General features: G+C 50.1%; 1 protein-coding gene across 2 annotated transcripts in view; it reads right to left on the bottom strand.

The window, feature by feature from the left end:
- Positions 1-17,048, bottom strand: part of LOC121459809 (LIM domain kinase 2) — a 67,680-nt gene that overhangs the window by 17,712 nt on the left and 32,920 nt on the right. Inside the window, exons 1-2 of one of the 2 annotated variants that reach the window (XM_041669833.1) lie at positions 11,910-12,237; positions 1,044-1,179 (exon numbers count right to left, since the gene is read on the bottom strand). In XM_041669833.1, the coding sequence (XP_041525767.1) occupies positions 1,044-1,179; positions 11,910-11,962 (189 nt within the window). In that variant the 5' untranslated portion in view covers positions 11,963-12,237. Of the gene's footprint in view, positions 1-1,043; positions 1,180-11,909; positions 12,238-17,048 lie in introns of those variants that run through there. The other variant, XM_041669832.1, reaches the window with a different exon arrangement.

Here is a 17,048-nt window from a genome sequence, read left to right as displayed (position 1 = left end):
CAGCAGAACCTCTCTCAGCCAGTCCATTCTGGTTCCCACCATCCAGTTTCCTGATCAGGACCTAGATACATCCTCTTCCCAACCTGTCACCCTGTCCTTTAAGGCTTCATCTCGCTACACTGTGCTTTTCCCCTCTTCTCTACCTTCCCACTCCCAACAATGTACTGTAAAGTCTCTAGGAGTATAGTAGACATTACACTGCTATGTTGTCATGTGTGGTTTGAGCTCCCCAAGATACTGGCTCTGGAAGTGGGGCTGCCCGCTCCCATTTCAGACCTAAGAATATTTGTCTCTAAGTGTCTTCCCAGATCCCTTGTCTGGAAGCGGGCTTGCCCTTCTTGCTCTGAGAGGGTGGGAAGAGATTGAGAGCACAACCCAAGAAGAAAAACACTGTCCTGAGAGCAGAAGGTGAAATCACTCAACAGAGGCTACTGCTGTTAGTTCATGCTATAAAATGCAGAAGAATTTTTACAGAGAACTTGGAAGTTCCCTGGGATGCTCATCTTTGGGAGAAAGCTCAATCAGGAATGCTGACTGCTTCCAGTGTCTGCTGGATGTTTCACACACCCGACTCGATGTCACCTTTTTGTCATTTGTTCTTTACTTGGAAGCTGAGGGGATGCTCTGTTCTGCCTTGGACTCTCCGAGGAGCCTCTCACTCAGGAGCCGCAGCTGGTGCCCTCCCTGGGTCGCAGTCATCTGCTGGTGTCTGTGAGCCTTTGATTTGATGAGCTGCTCCAGCGGTGTCTGCTACGTCCTAGGAGCCGCTACACTGCTCGGGCGTTGGTCTCTGCTCACCATCTAAACTCACTCGCTGTGAGCCAAGCACAGCCATCACAGAAGGTCCTCTGGCCCTCGCAGGACAGAGGAAGGCCAGACCTGTCTTTTAAGAAGGGCTCAGCAGACACCTATAGCTGAGTGGATGATAAAGGACGGGCCCTAGCTAATGAAAAGACCAACCGTGACTGACCATGGAGAACTGGAAAGGATTATTGTTGGACTGTGGACAGGGGTGGGGGGTGGAGGGACAGGGGCTCGCTCACCATGGCAGGCCCTGTCATCAGCAGGGAGCAGCCGTGGCAGAATTCTCCAAACTTGGCCCAGTAGTCCTTGTGGCAGTAGAGCCTCCCATCCTTCTCGTAGTACCAGTTGGTGAGGGATTCCTGGCATTCGGAACACCTGCCGGGACAGAAGAGAAATGCTACTGGGTCGCTAGGACAAGCCCACAGGTGGCCCCTTGGCTCCCAGCTTAATGACGAAATGGGCACGCCTCTCTTCTTTCAGAGACAGGATGGAAGGAGCTAAAGCTTAGTGCCCTCCCAAGGGAAAATGCTCCAGAGCGAACACGGCTCCAGATCCCGCTGTGTTGAGTCGCCTGCTCCTGTGAGCAGATGCAACAGGCGCTGGAGCCCTGAGAGAAGCTGCGAAGACCAAAGAATCCTCCCCTAGAAAAATGCACATATAATGTATGTGTGGGGTGTGTGGGTAGCCCTCAAGTTCATGCACAGCCCCAGTTAACAACCTCACTGCCGGGTGGTGGACCTCTGAGTTTGAGGCCAGCCTGGTTTACAGAACAAGATCCAGGACAACCAAGGCTACACAGAGACACCCTGTCTCAACAAACAAACAAACAAACAAACAACCTTTCAGAGCTGGAGAGATGGTTCAGCAGTTAAGAGCACTGGTTGCTTTTCCAGAAGACCTGGGTTCAATTCCCAGCACCTGAATGGAGCTCACAACTGTCTGTAACTCTACTCCCAGGGGATCTGACACCCTCATATGGATATACATGCAGGCAAAACACCAATGCACATAAAATAAGAATAGATCATTTTTAAAAATGTTAAAAAAAGAACCTTTACTCTAGATAGATGTTTCAGTGATCAACAAAATTTCAACCAACCCATCTTCAAAAGTCACAGTATGATGGTGCTCCCCCCCCCCCAAAGACAATGTTTCTCTGTGTAACAGCTCTGTCCTAGAACTAGCTCTGTAGACCAAGCTGGCCTTGAACTCAGAGATCTGCCTGCCTCTGCCTCCTGAATGCTGGGATTCAAGCCACCACCATCCATCACCACTGCTGGCTATGGCGGTGTTTCCTGAGGAGAGAAAAAGGAGGCGGGGAGAAGAAAGCTCAGCATGAAGAAGTCTGTCACCAGGCTCAACACTCACTGACAGCATCACAGCAAAGAGCCAGAGTGTGTTCCCAGCACTCCTCACTGGTTCCCAATTGCTCACATCTTCATAGTGGGGGTCCAAACACCTCTGGCCTCTGAGAGCGCCACCTGCACTCACACACATACCTACTCACTGATAGACGCTATAAACCAAAGACACCATGGCTCCAGGGCATGGTTGAGGGGAAAGTTTTTATTGTAGATATGAGGGAGACTACAACCAGAGGCATTGGAAGGGTCCAGAGCAGACAGTCAAAATAGTAAACTGAATATGGCTAGCAGAATGGACAGGGCCATAAGAGGAGGGAGATGGGGAGATCAAGAGATTGTGGACAGATGAGACTAGGAGGGAAGGTGGGAGGGGCCAAGAGAGGGGGAGAGAGAGAGAGAAGCACAGCCTTAATAAATAGCAGGGTTATCAGGGAATGAGAAGCCAGCACAGGGAAGTTCAGGAGCAGTAGAAGGTTAGGGTAGATGGTGGGAGAAAAGAGCTAAAAAGAGGTTGTTGTGACACCGAATGAGCCTGGAGGCCAGCGTGCTTTGGCATGCTAACAGGCACCACAGTTAGCCATTTAATTCTTAGGTTTTTTTTGGGGCCTGATACATATACATTAAACTAAAATAATTAAAATTAATAAAATCTTAAAAAAGACTCAGTTTCTTTTGAGTGGATGTTTCGTCTGCATGTATATATGTCTATCAAGTCATGCACAATGCCTAAGACATAAATCCTCTAGAACTGCAGTCAAGAATGCTAGAGAGCATCACAGAGGGGCTGGGAACTGAACCCAGGTCCCTCTGCAAGAGCAACAAGTGCTTTTAACCACTGAGCCATCTCTGTGGTCCCAATAAAACAAAATCCAAAACAAACAAACAAGTTAAAACAAACACTTCATCAGGCTGGCTGGTGAGAGTGGTGCACCTTTAATCCCAGCACTTACCCCGCGATACAAAGAAAACCTGTCTCAAAAACAAAACAAAAACCACCTCATCCCACAAATTCACCATATGAGCTTGGTGATCTGGGTAAGACTGGCCCCACAGGCTCATATATTTGAATGCTTAGTCAAGAGAGTGGGGCTGACTGGAAGGATGAAAAGGATTAGGAGGTGTGTCCTTGTTGGAGGAAGTGTGCCTTTTCACAGCAACAGAGTGTGCAGGACAGTGAGGAAGAATGGCTGCCAGAGGTAGTTAATACGGGGGAGGCAGATCAAAGGCTTTTTGTTGTTGTTCAACACTGGGTCTCATGTAGCTGAACTAACCGAAGAGAACCTTGGACTTCTGATCTGTTCATCTCCACCTCCCGAGTACCGAGATTATGAACACGTACGCCATACACAATTGACAAAATATTTTTGAGCCAGGCTTGTTTGGCGCATGTCTTTAATCCCAGCACTCAGGAGGCAGAGGCAGGCGGGTCTCTGCAATAGAGGCCAGCCTGGTCTACATAGGGAGTTCTAAGGACACAGTGAGACCTTGTCATTTTTAAAAATGTTCATACAAATATACATTGTATATTCAAGCAGATTCCTCACTTCCTACTGTGGCTTTGTGAGGGGTCAGACTACACTATCAACTGTCACACCAGCTCAGCAGGGACAGCACTTACAACCGTTTACTGTGCTCATATATACGTGTGTGCTCACACAGACGCTGCTCAGGAGAGCTCTGTGGAGCTGGTTGTCTCCTCCCTTGACTTGTGCTCCGGGTCAGGGGGCCTTTATCCAAGGAGTCAGCCTTATGGCTCCCATCAGGGGATGGTAGAGCATTCCTTTAATCCCAGCACTTAGGAGGCTGAGGCAGGAGGATCTGAGTCTGAGACCTATGTTTGAGTCCTAGGGCAGCCACATAGTGAGGTTCTAAGGGTCTTTTTTTAAAAAAATAAATCTTCCTTCCTTTTTTGAGACAGAATCACAGGTAGGCCACAAAAGCACAGTGCAGCCCCAGGGCAGACTCCTAATTCTTCTGCCTCTAGTTCCCTGCAATAAGCTAGCCGCCACTAGGCCTTGACTATTGTCATTAATATTTTCTCTTTCTCTCTCCTTTCTTGAGAAACTTCTATTATTTCTTACTGTTGGCTAAACTGGCCTCAACTACTTGGCAAGACTTGAAAAAAAAGCCCATTTCATTGGAGTTGTAAATTTCAGAATAGATTGTGCGAGCGCTCGCGCGCGCGCGCGCACACACACACACACACACACACACACACACACACACGCTTTTTTTCTCTGTGTAACCCTAGCTATACTGGAACTTGCTCTGTAGACCAGGCTGGCCTCAAGCTCAGAGATCTGCCTGCCTCTGCCTCCTGAGTGCTGGGATCATTGGCATGTGCCACTAATGCCCAGCCACAATTTTTAGTATTGTAATTAGCCTGAGTTGTTCTTTTCTTTTCTTGACAACTTAAGGCTTTTCCATAGTTTATTGTACCATTTTTTTCATTTAAATATTTTGGCACATCTATTATACACATTTATACAGATTTATTAATTTTATGTAAAATCTCCTTTTTATCTAAACAGAAAAGGGGAGGTGATGTGGGAGTCCCCTCTGTGTGTTGCTTGTATTGGTTAATGAATAAAGAAACTGCCTTGGCCTAATAGGGCAGAACTTAGGTAGGCAGAAAAGACAGGACTTATTTCTGGGAAGAAGAAAGCAGAGTCAGGGAGAAGCCATGGATCCTCTGCCTGAGACAGACGCAGGTTAGAATTTTACCCGGTAAGCCACAGCCATGTGGCAAGATACAGATGAACAGAAATGGGTTAAATGAAAATATAAGAGTTAGCCAATAAGAAGTTAGAGCTAATGAGCCAAGAAGTGTTTTATTTTTTTTAAAATATTTATTTATTTATTTATTATATATACAATATTCTGTCTGTGTGTATGTCTGCAGGCCAGAAGAGGGCACTAGACCTCATTACAGACCGTTGTGAGCCACCATGTGGTTGCCGGGAACTGAACTCAGGACCTTTGGAAGAGCAGGCAATGCTCTTAACGACTGAGCCATCTCTCCAGCCCCCAAGAAGTGTTTTAATGAATACAATTTCTGTGTGGTTATTTTGGGGCTAAGCTAGCCGGGCAGCCGAGACGAACAAGCAGCCCCCTGCTTTGTAACAATTTGTGTATGAGTGTTTGCCTTGATGTGTGTCTGGGTACCTAGTACCTGTGAAATGAGAAGGTATCAGATCTCCTGGAAGGGGTTATAGATGGCTGTCAGCAGCCAAGTGGTTCCAGGACAGGCAGGTAGAGTCTCACTATGTAGTTCTGGCTGTCCTGGAACTCTCTCTGTAGACCAGGCTGGCTTTGAACTCTGGCCTCGGCTCTTGAGTGCTAGGATCAAAGGTGGGCGCCACCACGTCTGGTGAAATTTGTTAATTTTCTTAGCCTTAAGAGTAATAGCTGTCACCTGGTGGGCTAGTTCAGTCGGTTCAGTGTCCCTCAACCTGTGTTTGCACTGGCACCTCCATCTCCTTCCTGAGCCTCCCAGCACACACAGCTCAGAGCCGGCTCCCTGGCCACCCAGTCAATGTACCTCCTTCCTTTCAGTTAGACTCTCTTTTATTGAGATGGGTCTTACTATATTGCCCAGCCTGGTCTTGGACTCAAGAGATCTTTCTGCCTAAGCCTCTCAAGTAGCTGGGATTGTAGGCACCTACACTGTGAGGATAGACTGCCTACTGTAAGTGGCAAACGCTCTGCCTCCCCTACACTGGCTACCTGCTGTAGCCCCTTGGTAGGGCTCCTAGACCTGCCACTTACTGACTGTGCCTGGGTAAGATACTTTACCTTTCTGCTCAGTTCCTCACCTGTGAACAGACCGCTGTGGAGATGAATGAGACAACAGGTATATATGGGTATAAACGCACAGATAGCTTATATAAAAGGCCCAGCACAGCAGGGACAAAACAAATGTTAACTGAAGTTAGAGGTGACAGCTCATGTCATTGCACTAGTTAGGCAGCTTTGTACAACTTTTTTTTTTTTTTGAGTCTTTCTGTGTACTCCTGGTTATCCTGAAACTTAACTACATAGCTTCTAACTGGCTGGCTTCCAACTCAGAGAACCTCCTGTGTCCGGCTCCTGAGTGCTGGGGTTAAATGTATGTTACCATACCTGGCCTTGTTATTGTTTTTTTTTTTTTTTTGTTCTGTGATAGATGTTCACTCTGTAACCCAAGATAGTCCTGAGCTCACAGTAATCCTCCTGCCTTACCTCCCACTATACCCAGCTTGGACAAGTTCCCTTAGAGGGCTGTGTTTGAGACAGGGTCTGACTATGTAGCCCTAGCTTCCATGGAACGCAGAGATGTCCATCTTCAAGTACTGACAGTAAAGGCATTCATCACCATGCCTGGCTTTCTTAGAAGCTTTGTTAGCCAGATGTAATTAACAGCCAACGTCAGGATCCTGCTCCAAGGTCTAGCAGGACAGAGACTCTTACATAAAACAACTGATCAAAGCGCAGGGTTCTGGAGTGCTCTCCCAGCCGAAGCATCTACCTGGGCTCAGGGAGCACCGTGCAAAAAGGAACAGAAAGACTGAAAGACTGATCTAGAGAACAGGAAGTTGGGTTGGTTTGTTTGTTTGTCTGTTTTGATTTTGGTGTTTTGAAACAGAGTTTCTCTGATTAGTCCTGGCTGTCCTGGAACTCACTCTGTAGACCAGGCTGACCTCAAACTCAGAGATCCCCCTGCCTCTTCCTCTTGAGTGCAGGGACTAAAGGCATGTGCCACCGCTACCCAGCCAGGAACAGGAAGTTTGATTGTGAAAATGTGTCTCCTAGAAGTGTCCAAGGAGCTACTTGAGGTCTCTTATCTCAGAAACACCACCTGCCACCTACCTGATCTGGGTTATCCCCTTTCTCATCTGTGAAACGGTAAGATGGTCTCAGGCACTCAGAGTGGCTGTGAGGGTAAATGGTTCTGAGTGACTGGGAGGCACCTAGCAGGAAAGCCAGCACTAGAAGCAAGGGCTTCTCGTCTTCCCACTCCTGACTTCACACTCTTGTGTAAGCGGCCTTCTCTTTCATCAGACTGTAAAGTCCTTGAGAGGAGAGACAGGGTCCTAGTCCCTCTTGGTACACTCAGTATCCAGGCCATGGGCTAGGCAGAGTAGGCCTTCAGCAAATGTTTTCAAGCTGAAAATGGTGCAGGAACCATGTGTCAGGAGTAACCATGAGCTAACGCGGGAGTACTAAGGTCCCAAGTCATCAGACCTGTCCCTTTCCAGTCTGCTGTAGTGAAAAGCTGGTGCAGGCATATTTGTACCCGACTGCAGGCCTGGGCTCTGTTACACCCTCACAATGGTATGTGCGCCACCTCAGGGTATGGGAGCACCAGAACACACCCTCCTTTCTACTGCCAGTATCCTGCTTTTGTTCACTGCAAGTAGCTCTTGCCAGGCAAGGGAACAGGCAGAGAAACAAGTGTAGGCACGCAGTAGCAGCCACACCAGCCTCCTGGGAAGCACACCTGGCTGGAGAACGACATCGCCAACGCACGTTGTGTGTCATGGAATGTCTTTGTAGAGTACGGCCAGATACTGCACAGGTGCCTGAAGTACAGGACGGCGAGCAGCTGACAGAACTGGCTGCAGGTCCCTTAAGCTCTGCTCTTGACAAGGAACTCGATGGGACTCTCAGGCCACTGGAGACTTCAGAGCGCTAGCTGAGCTATTAACGATACCTGCTATTAGTTGATCAACACCCAGGTGACGAAGCTGTGACCATCTCTGCCGCAGCTTACCTCAGACACGGCATGTCTAAACTGCCAGGCTTCAGGATTCCTGTCTCCAGTAACTGGAAGACTGGAACCGTGACAGCCCAAGTTGAGTGCTAGCCCTTCATGCTGTTTCCCCCTTAGCTTAGCCAGTGTAACTGGGAACATCCATTCTCTTCATTCATGGACCCACTGTTCTGTTCTCCAGTGGTAATGTCTGTCACAGACTCCAAAATACACCGTGGAAAGGGGGCACCATGCAAAGATGTCTGTCCCACCTCCGAGTCTCATAAGCCATGCCTTTCCTCCCCGCCCCCAGCTTTCAATTTGTGAGAGCTTCAACAAGTCAGTCTTCTCTGGCTCAGACCCCAAAGCACCCAGCTAGGAGGCAGTAATGGTGGGTCAGAAAAACCAGGGCTCCTGAGGAATCAGGTATGCAGAGTTAAAAACCTCAGAGAGACACACAGGAGGCCAGGGACAGGAGCTGAACCTAAGGGGAGCCTTTGAAAGGCTGGGCAGACAGACAGGGTGAATGAGAACAGGGCGCTACTTCCCTCCGCCCTGACTCTACAGAGAAGGCATCAGTGACCAGCTGAGACTTTCCCAGGTAACCGCCACCTTTCACTGAAGCCAGCTGCTCAGTGACTCTCGTGGAGCTGTGAAAATGACATCAGGTGAAAAACCCCCAAGGGGCAGTCACAGCAGCTGCCCAGGAAGTCTTCCATTTCCTTTCTTCTCCAATTTGAGAACAGTAAGGGCAATGGAGATGGACCCTCTTCCCTCCACACCCAGGGAATACAGATCTATTCACCTAGAATTAAGCAGGCTTCCGGGAGAAAGGGGAGGTGCTGGAATGAATTTCGTGGAGTCTTAGCAATCAGGGCCTCATTACTGTGCATCTACAACACCTAAGGACCAACCTTACCAACACCTAAGGTAAGTGCTGAGAGAAGCCAAGTGATACAGGCCCCACCTTCACACACATCCAAACCAGACCGATGTTTACAGGTAAGCTCTCAAGCCTGTGGCGTGAGGGAACTGAAGAGCCATCACTTGGGTGGGTTTACACAAATTAAAGCACAGGCCCTCCCATGTCCTGGGGACGGCGGAGCTGGATGCTCTCATCTCTCGAGAAGTAGCTCTGGCTGCTGCTGTCAGCCTCTTGTCTCTGAGTTTGGACTAGGCTAAGTAGGAGAAAAAGAAGCTACATAACCGGAGGGTACCACGAAGTAGGGGTGCCAATTGTCCTCCAGGGCCCACCAGGGTAGATATGAACAGGGGCATGGATCCACCGCCACACCCCCTCTGGTGCTTCTCCCCGAAGACCCTATGGATTGAAATCATCTGCAAATACACTGCGCCTCGTGTGGACTAAAGTTGTTATTCCGTTTTTACAGAATCCACCCGACATACACCAAGTTTCTGCTCAACCATGGCGTGAACTGTAAAGCCAGGAGGCTGGCGGTTCAAATAAAGTGTGCAGCTTCACAGAGGGCTTCCTCTCCCCGGGAGGGGAAAGTCTGCATGCCTGAGTAGCCAAACAAGTTACAGTTAGGAACCATTTACCTGATCCAAGCCCTTCGCTTCTTCAGATAAGAAAGTCTCAGAAGGCTGAAGGGAGGCTGCCAAAGCTTATTACTATGTTGAGTAAGTTTTCTTTTTAAACATGGGTTGCTAATTTATAATGCAAAGCTGTGTTTGTTTTCTTCAAGAGATAATGTAGGAAGCAAGCTCATTAAAGCAATGTTGGACATTAAGGGAAATTCTACACTAGGGAATTTCTTCAAAGATGGGGTGAAGAGGGCACCCGTCACTCTTCCGACTGAGGAACATAACTCAGTGGCAAGAGCTCCCACTGATAAATGTGTGAGGCTGTGGCCTCATCGGCACTACACAAAAAGACCACTCCCTAATTTACGTCTTCTGTAAGCGGACAGTCTGAGGTGTTTCCTTACCTGGGGCAGACAAGGAAGACCATGTACTCTGTGCTAGTGAGGACTGCCAGGCCGGGGGGTGTACAGGGTACAGGGATGACACCCTTCCTTCCCATCTCCCTCTTTCCCCATCACATGGTCACGCCTGATCACGTCCCATGGAATCTGGTTGCGTCACCTTCCTTGCAACCACAGCCCAGAACTCCAGGACTTTACTCCTCCAGAGGCCTGAGGGTCAAGGACTTAACTTGTTTGACACAATCCAGGAAGGGCTCTGGTTCAGGAGCCCAGGAAGTCTCATCCCTGCCTTCTGTGTAGGAACAAACAGGCCTCGGGAGGGGACAGGCACTTGGTCACAGAGGAGCACACATAGGAAGGAGGGGGCTGGTGGGAGGCAGCTTTATGACCAGGTAGTGATTTAGCCCGAAAGCTTGGAAAGCAGAGAGTTCAGGCGGTCCCTCCCCTGGGGCACAAAGCCTCGTGCTGCCCCCCTTCAGCAGTAGCTTCAGGAATGTGGAGAGGGCTGAGGGTCCACTGCAAGCCAGTGCCCTTTTGATTCCAGCTGGGCAAACAGAGCCTGGGGAATGGAGGTGAGGTCATCAGGTTTCCCAGAGGCTGGTGTAGAACAAGACAAAGGACTGTTGGACCTGGGAGGCTCTGGGGACCCAGCTCTCAGAAGTTCATTACCTGCTCCAGCTCCAGAGAAGCTCATGACCACACAGATTAAAAGGGCACAGTGTTCCTGGTCGCCAAAGGAACAACCCTTCCCCCAAGATTCCTTTCCAGGACTTAGAGGAACAAGGACCCGAAAAAAATGGCTACTACACCACTTGGCATTTGGATTCCGCAAGGTAAAATCCACCTCCTAAACTCAGAGCAACTTCTTTCCACAATTCAGAAAAAAACAAAACTAAGACCTCAATAAACCTGGCAAAAACATCCCTTTTCTGCTCTGCTGAGGGGAAAGTGAACCTGAGAGCAGGTGTGTGAGGGAGATGTGGACAGAGGCAGCTGCAGCCCTCTAACCCCCAAGGACGAGAAACTCCAAAACCAAAGCAAGCCTTGCATTTTGCCGCTGTTGAGTCTGGGAGCTTCATCAGTAAAATGGGGCTTCACAGTCTCTTTTCAGGCTTGACAGACAAAAGCCTGAAGTGCCTAGCAGGATGGTTGCTGTGTCACTGAGACCAGTCCCTCTCAGTCTCTGCTTCCCAGAACTCTACAAGGGCCCAGTCATTCACTGAAACCTCGTGGTAGCAGCTCTTCTGCCCAGGGACAGCCACAGATTACTATCCTAGGAGTGAGATCTGGTCACCAAGCTGGGCTGGGGAAGCTGGAAGAAAAAGTTAGGCAGGACTACTGGTAGAGGGGAGGCAGCCCTCAGAAAAACAGGTTTCTCCCAAAGAATAAAAACAAGCCCCACCCCAGGCAGGAATGGCTCCATTCAGAAGGGACCCAGAGGGCCAGAAACCCCCTGGGGAGTTTCTCTTGAAGGTGGGGTGGGGCAAAGAGCAGAGACAGACAGGTCAGGGGAAGAAAGTTTCACGCCTCCTCGTGGAAGGGCCCACAGAGAGCCCCTGCGGACACTCAGACCTGGGGGCTGACCCAGAAACTTCACTCACGGGAGCTAAGAGACCATTCAAGGCCAGGGCAAATATGCTTGCTATTAAGAGAACACATACACAGTGCCTACTGTGTACCAGGCTACTTACACCCAGGCCTTGCCAGCTTTCAGTTTGGCAAAACCTGCCCATCCTGCTTGTTGGGACTAACTCCTGGGCAGGCAGCACGGCCTGTAGGTAAGACATGAGAGGGTTACAGAAGGCAACCCACTTGTGGTTCTCCCCAGAAACGGCAACAACCAAAGTGCGTTAGGAAGGCAAGCCCGGGCTCCTAGGCGCTTCCTTCACCTCCCTGTTTTCAGGACATCGGGGTGCTCTTTCCAGGCCGCTTCTGCCCTGGTATAAGCTCTTCTGGCAAAACCAGGCACAAGTGAAGTCAGGAGAACAAGGAAGACATCAGCCTTCCCCTCAGGAGCAGGGGCCGGGAGAGGGGATGAGGAGGAGGACTTGGAGAGCAACTCACCTAAAGGGGTCTCTGGAGGTGAAGTAAGCCGGGACAGACAAGTAACTCCCCATCTTCTTCCCACACCAGATAAACAGGCTCAGCTGCAACCCCGTCTGGGAGTGCCTCAGGCTGGCTGCAGACGGCCACCATGACAGGCGGGGTTCCCGGCACCTCTGGTTGGAGCCGGCCGCCCGGTGCTCACCTCTGCCTCCGGAGCAGGAGAGAGGACTCTAGGCCCCTGGCTCCCTGGCAGATTCCCGCAGGGGCACAAGGGTGGTGCTTCTCCTCCCTAGTGCTCGGGAGCCCCGTGGCTCCTCGGGGCTGCGGGAGAAGCACCTCTCTTCAGAGGCTGTGAACACTCAGGCATTCTGGGGAAGGGGCCGGTGATTAGCTAAAAATGAGATGCTGCTGTCAAGTTAGTCCCGGCCTTCAGTCCCACCCACCCCGAATGAGGGAGGGAGGAAGAGGAGGGGCTCGGGCAGAACCGAGGTGTGTGGTTGGAGCAGCTCTTAGGAAACAGAGCTCGCAGTGAGGGGTGGAGCCCGGGCGGGAGCGAGGCTGCAGGCAAGCGCGGTAGACAATAACTGGAGGTAGCCGCGCGTCCACCGCACAGCTCAGGGCGGGACAGCGCGGGAGGGCCAACACATCCGAGTCCGAATGTCCCCAGCCTGAAGAGCTGCCCGCGGGACTGACTCGGCAGAGACGTGAAAAGCACGTCAGCCAGCATCGGCAGAGAGACACCCACGGGAGGTGGGGGTCTCTCCAGGAAGGGAGGCCGCTCCCTAGAAACATCTTCAGCTCCGGACTGGTTCTGTCCTGGTGTGGGGACTCCCATCCACCTACTCCCTCTGGCTTGGTCTGGGGACAGCCTCAAGGGAGCTGGTCACTTCCACTCTGGGGCAGGGCTGTGCTGCCGGACAAGGAAACAGGGCCCAGGGTAGGCATTCTCTGAGATGGAATCATCCCCACTTTATATTATAGGAAAGTGAAGTGGCCAGAGATTAGGTGACTTGCTGCTGGCCGAAAGCCATTCAGTGATGAGGCTGGGACACCCAGCTTCGTTCCCATAAGTCACTTATTGATCCCAGTAAACAGTGGTGTTTCTTCCACCGTCTGTACAAGGGAAACCTCAACTGAAGAATTACCTCAATCAGACTGGTCTGTGGCCCTGTCCCTGAGGAACTGTCTTGATTGATGATTGATGTGGGAGGGCCCAGCAGGTGAGTCTAGAAAGTGTAAGAAAGCTAGCAGAGGGCCAGGTACAGTTGCCCACACTTTTAACCCGGAGAAAGCGGCAGGCCCAGTACTACGTAGGAAGCGTCTGTCTTTTTGTTGTTTGTTTTGTTTTCGAAAACAGGGTTCATGTAGCCCTGGATGCCCAGGAACTCGCTCTGTAGACCAGGCTGGTCTTTGAACTCGGAGATCCACCTGCCTCTGCCTTCTGCGTGCTGGGAATAAAGGTGTGTGTCATCACCTACAGCAAGACCTTGTCGTAAAAAAATAAAATAAAAAATAAATAAAGCTAGCAGAAAATGAAAAGAGCAAGTAGGAAGTAGCTTTCCTCAAGATTTGTACTCCAGGCTCCTGCCTTGAGCGCCTCTCCTGACCCCTCAAGGAAGGGCTCTGACCTGGAAGTGTAAGCTGAAATAAACCCTTCCCTCCCCAAGCTGCTTTTGGTCCTGGTGTTTACCACAGCGACAGAAAGTAAAGTAGGCTAGTGTCCAGTGTTACTATGCTTCTCCCACCGGAGAATGGACAGGTGGAAGAGACGATGATATGAGGAGCCGTCCAGGAGAGCGAAAGCCCTAGATATCTGGGATAGGAGCAGACCAAACCAGAGCCTACATGAAGATCTCCTCTCCCCGAGTCTAGAGGGCTACAGAGGGTAAAGGGAGACTGCTGGAGGGGACGAGGAGCCACCCAGGCCTTGATGGACAGGAGGGCTGAGACACAGGCTCTTCCCACCTGGTATGCACACCTAGTCAAACAGCAACTATTTGTCACAGTGAAGGGTGACAGGGAGGTCCAAGACAGAAGTGATCCCTAGGTGACAAGGGACTGCTTTTCCATTTCTCCCGCTGGGTGTGCAGCCTGGCTGGCCTGTGTGGTAAGAGCCTAGGTCTGTATCCTGGCAAGGAGCGTTCACTGAGCATGTAGTATGTCCTTGGCCCTGGGTTAAGTGCTCACCAAACATTCTCTACTGTTTTAAAATGGCCCAGTCTGGCAGTGGTGGCACGTGCCTTTCTTAATCCCAGCACCCAGGAGGCAGAGACACGTGGATCTCTGAGTTTTGAGGCCAGCCTGGTCTACAGAGTGAGTTCCAGGACAGCCAGGGCTGTTAAACAGAGAAAACCTGTCTCAAAAAACAAACAAAACGAAATAAACAAAAAAGCCTTTGTGCGGCATACATGTTACATACATGTTACATACATGTTACACCCACTGAACAAATGACAAAAACACAGTTCTGAGGGGTTATTGCCAGCTTGAAAACACCTTGTTAATAGTGAGGATGGATCTCAACCCCAGTAAGAATAATGCCTCTGGAGGGGGGCAAAACACTTTCTTCTGTAAGGGGTTAGAGGTCAAATAGGTCAAAGATCATATAGACCCTGTCCTAGCTACTCAATATTCAATAACACAGCATCCTCAGTAAAATATAAACAAATAAATACAGCTGTGTTTCAATAAAACTTTATTTGTGGATACTGATATTTGAATTTTGTATAATTTTCTGGTGATGTGAAATAGTCTATGGCTTTCTTATTTGTTTGTTTACCCCCTCAACCATTTAAAAATGTAAAAACTTAGCCTGGTGGTGGTGGCGCACGCCTTTAATCCCAGCACTCAGGAGGTAGAGGCAGGTGGATTTCTGTGAGATTGAGGCCAGCCTGGTCTACAAGAGCTAGTTCCGGGACAGGCACCAAAGCTACAGAGAAACCCTGTCTCGAAAAACCCAAAAAAGGGGGGAGGGGGAGGGAAATGGGAAGCGGTTGCGGGGAGGAGGCAGAAATCCTTAATAAATAAATAAGAAAAACCAAAAAAAGTAAAAACTCAAAGACAGTGCAGAAACATGGTTAAAAATGGCTCTGAGTGCTAAGTGTGGTATTCTAGCAGAGACAGGTGGATCTCTGGGAGTTTGAAGCCAGACTGGTTGTCATAGAGAGTTCCAGGCCAGCCAGGCTGCATAGTGAGACCCTGTCTCCAAAATTAAAGGTTTTGGCATCTGTAGTGGATGCTGAATTCAGGTTTGCCCATTTACCACTGCAGACAGCACTGCAGCTCTAGAAGCAGTGGAGAGCGAGCGGGGAGGGGGCATGCAGCCTGCACCTCATCAGTGGAGAAGAGTGAGCACGGGATGGCCACGCAGCCTGCACCTCGAACTGCTTGCAACATTGGGAATGACGGTTAACCCACTATTTGGTAGTGCCGTACCCACCCCACCCCCCTTAGAGAGGAAGGAACTGAGGTACACTGAGGTTATCTAACTGAACAACTAGGAAGGGAAGCCAGGATCTGAACCTAAGCTAGACAGGATAGGCTGTGCTTCACCATGCTGGACTGGGGTAGTGCAGCCTGGGCCCAGAGCCAGACTGTCTGGGTTTGAATGCAACAATGCACTCCCCTTAAGCCCTTGGCATTGAGTCTGGAACACATTAAGAGTTGATAAATGCTAGCTGTTAATATCATTGAGACTACTGTTCAACTTCTGCACTAGATGCGTAGCCTTTAGAAAGCCTCTGCCGGTCTAGGCTTTGGGTTAGGTCTCTACATAGCTTCAACATCCTTTCATTCCTATAAGGGGCTGGTGGGCTCCCTGTTTTCCTTGGACCTCAAGTTGAGATTAAATCTCTTGAGCCAGTCTCGAAGGAATCAGGATCTTGGCTGGGGGCCACACAAGGGCCACAGGGGGGTGAAGCAGAGTGGAAAGGAGGCACCACAGGACACTGAGGGCTGGTGGCTGGCTGGAAGCTCTTTTTCCTCCAGCTACAGAGCCCAGATGTACTACGCTCCCCTGTAATTCAATCAGGCAAGGAGGGAGCCCCTATTTAAATCTGCAGCTAACATCAAATTTATCCTTTGATTTTCATCTGATGAACGGAGTGTAGATGGAAGAAAATCAAGGCACAGAGGCCAGGGCCAGGGAGCCCCTGAGCATAACTCCTTTTGACATTTCCCAGGGCTCTGTTGCTCCGGTGGCCGCGGGCTGCAGTGAGTCGGTGTCTAGGAATGCAGGCTGGAGGCTGCAGGCCTTCTCCTCTTCCCTCTCTCCTCACAAAGGATATGGTGGGTGGAATAGTGGGGAACTAAGAAGAGGATTCCTCAGCGCCACGTGAGTGCCCCTCACCCGGAAGTGTGGCAGCCGTCTCCCCCAGCTCTGGGCTGCAGCGGAAACCCCTCCCTGCTGGAATCTATCTGACCCCCATAAATCTGGCTTTCAGGAGATGCCTTTAAAGGATTGATCACCAGATAAAGGGAACACTGGTTAGTCAGATGCTGGCTACTCGTAGTGAGATTCCTTCAGGCCAACCTCAAAGGGTCCAAACCACTCAGAACCAGGAGGTGGAAAGCCACACTGGGGGATACACTTTCCCTTTCTGTCCAGAAAAGGGAGCTGCTCTGAAAGGTCCAAGGAGCAGCTGGGAGGGACCCACAGTCACAGATGCCCAACGCAACAGCAGGACCCTGGGACTGGCAGTTATAGCTCAGACAAAACGGCAAGGTGGTGCTAATCTCCTGTACATTTCACGATTTGGAAACAAACTGCCCAGAACCAACTGAGACTCCAAGGTGCCTGTATTTGGTACAGGTTGAAGAACAGTTTTCAGAGCTGAGAGCCTCCAGAGGTCATCCTGGCGAGCTGTGGTGAATGAATGGATCACTCACCCTATCCTCTGCCTGCATGAAAGCTTCAGACAAATGAGCTAAAACTCAGCGACCTGTGTTTGCTGCACGAGGCCCTCTGTTGGTGTGGAGGACTCCAAGCAGGAAAAGGTTGCTGCCTGCTTGCTTGCTTGCTTGCTGGGGACTACTTGAGCACACTGGGCTATAAATTCATAGCTCCTTTTCTTTTTTAAAGAAAAATTTAAATTTTGAAACAGGATCTCAGAATGTCAGGCTGTCCTTGAATTTGTAATCCTCCTGTTTCAGCCTCCT

Source organism: Microtus oregoni, unplaced genomic scaffold (genome assembly GCF_018167655.1).
Source record: "Microtus oregoni isolate MIOR12 unplaced genomic scaffold, Mior012 000019F_ref0000042, whole genome shotgun sequence".
In the NCBI taxonomy this organism is placed as follows: domain Eukaryota; kingdom Metazoa; phylum Chordata; class Mammalia; order Rodentia; family Cricetidae; genus Microtus; species Microtus oregoni.
The sequence above is the reverse complement of the archived record's forward strand: the minus strand, read 5'-3'. Positions and strand labels throughout refer to the sequence as shown.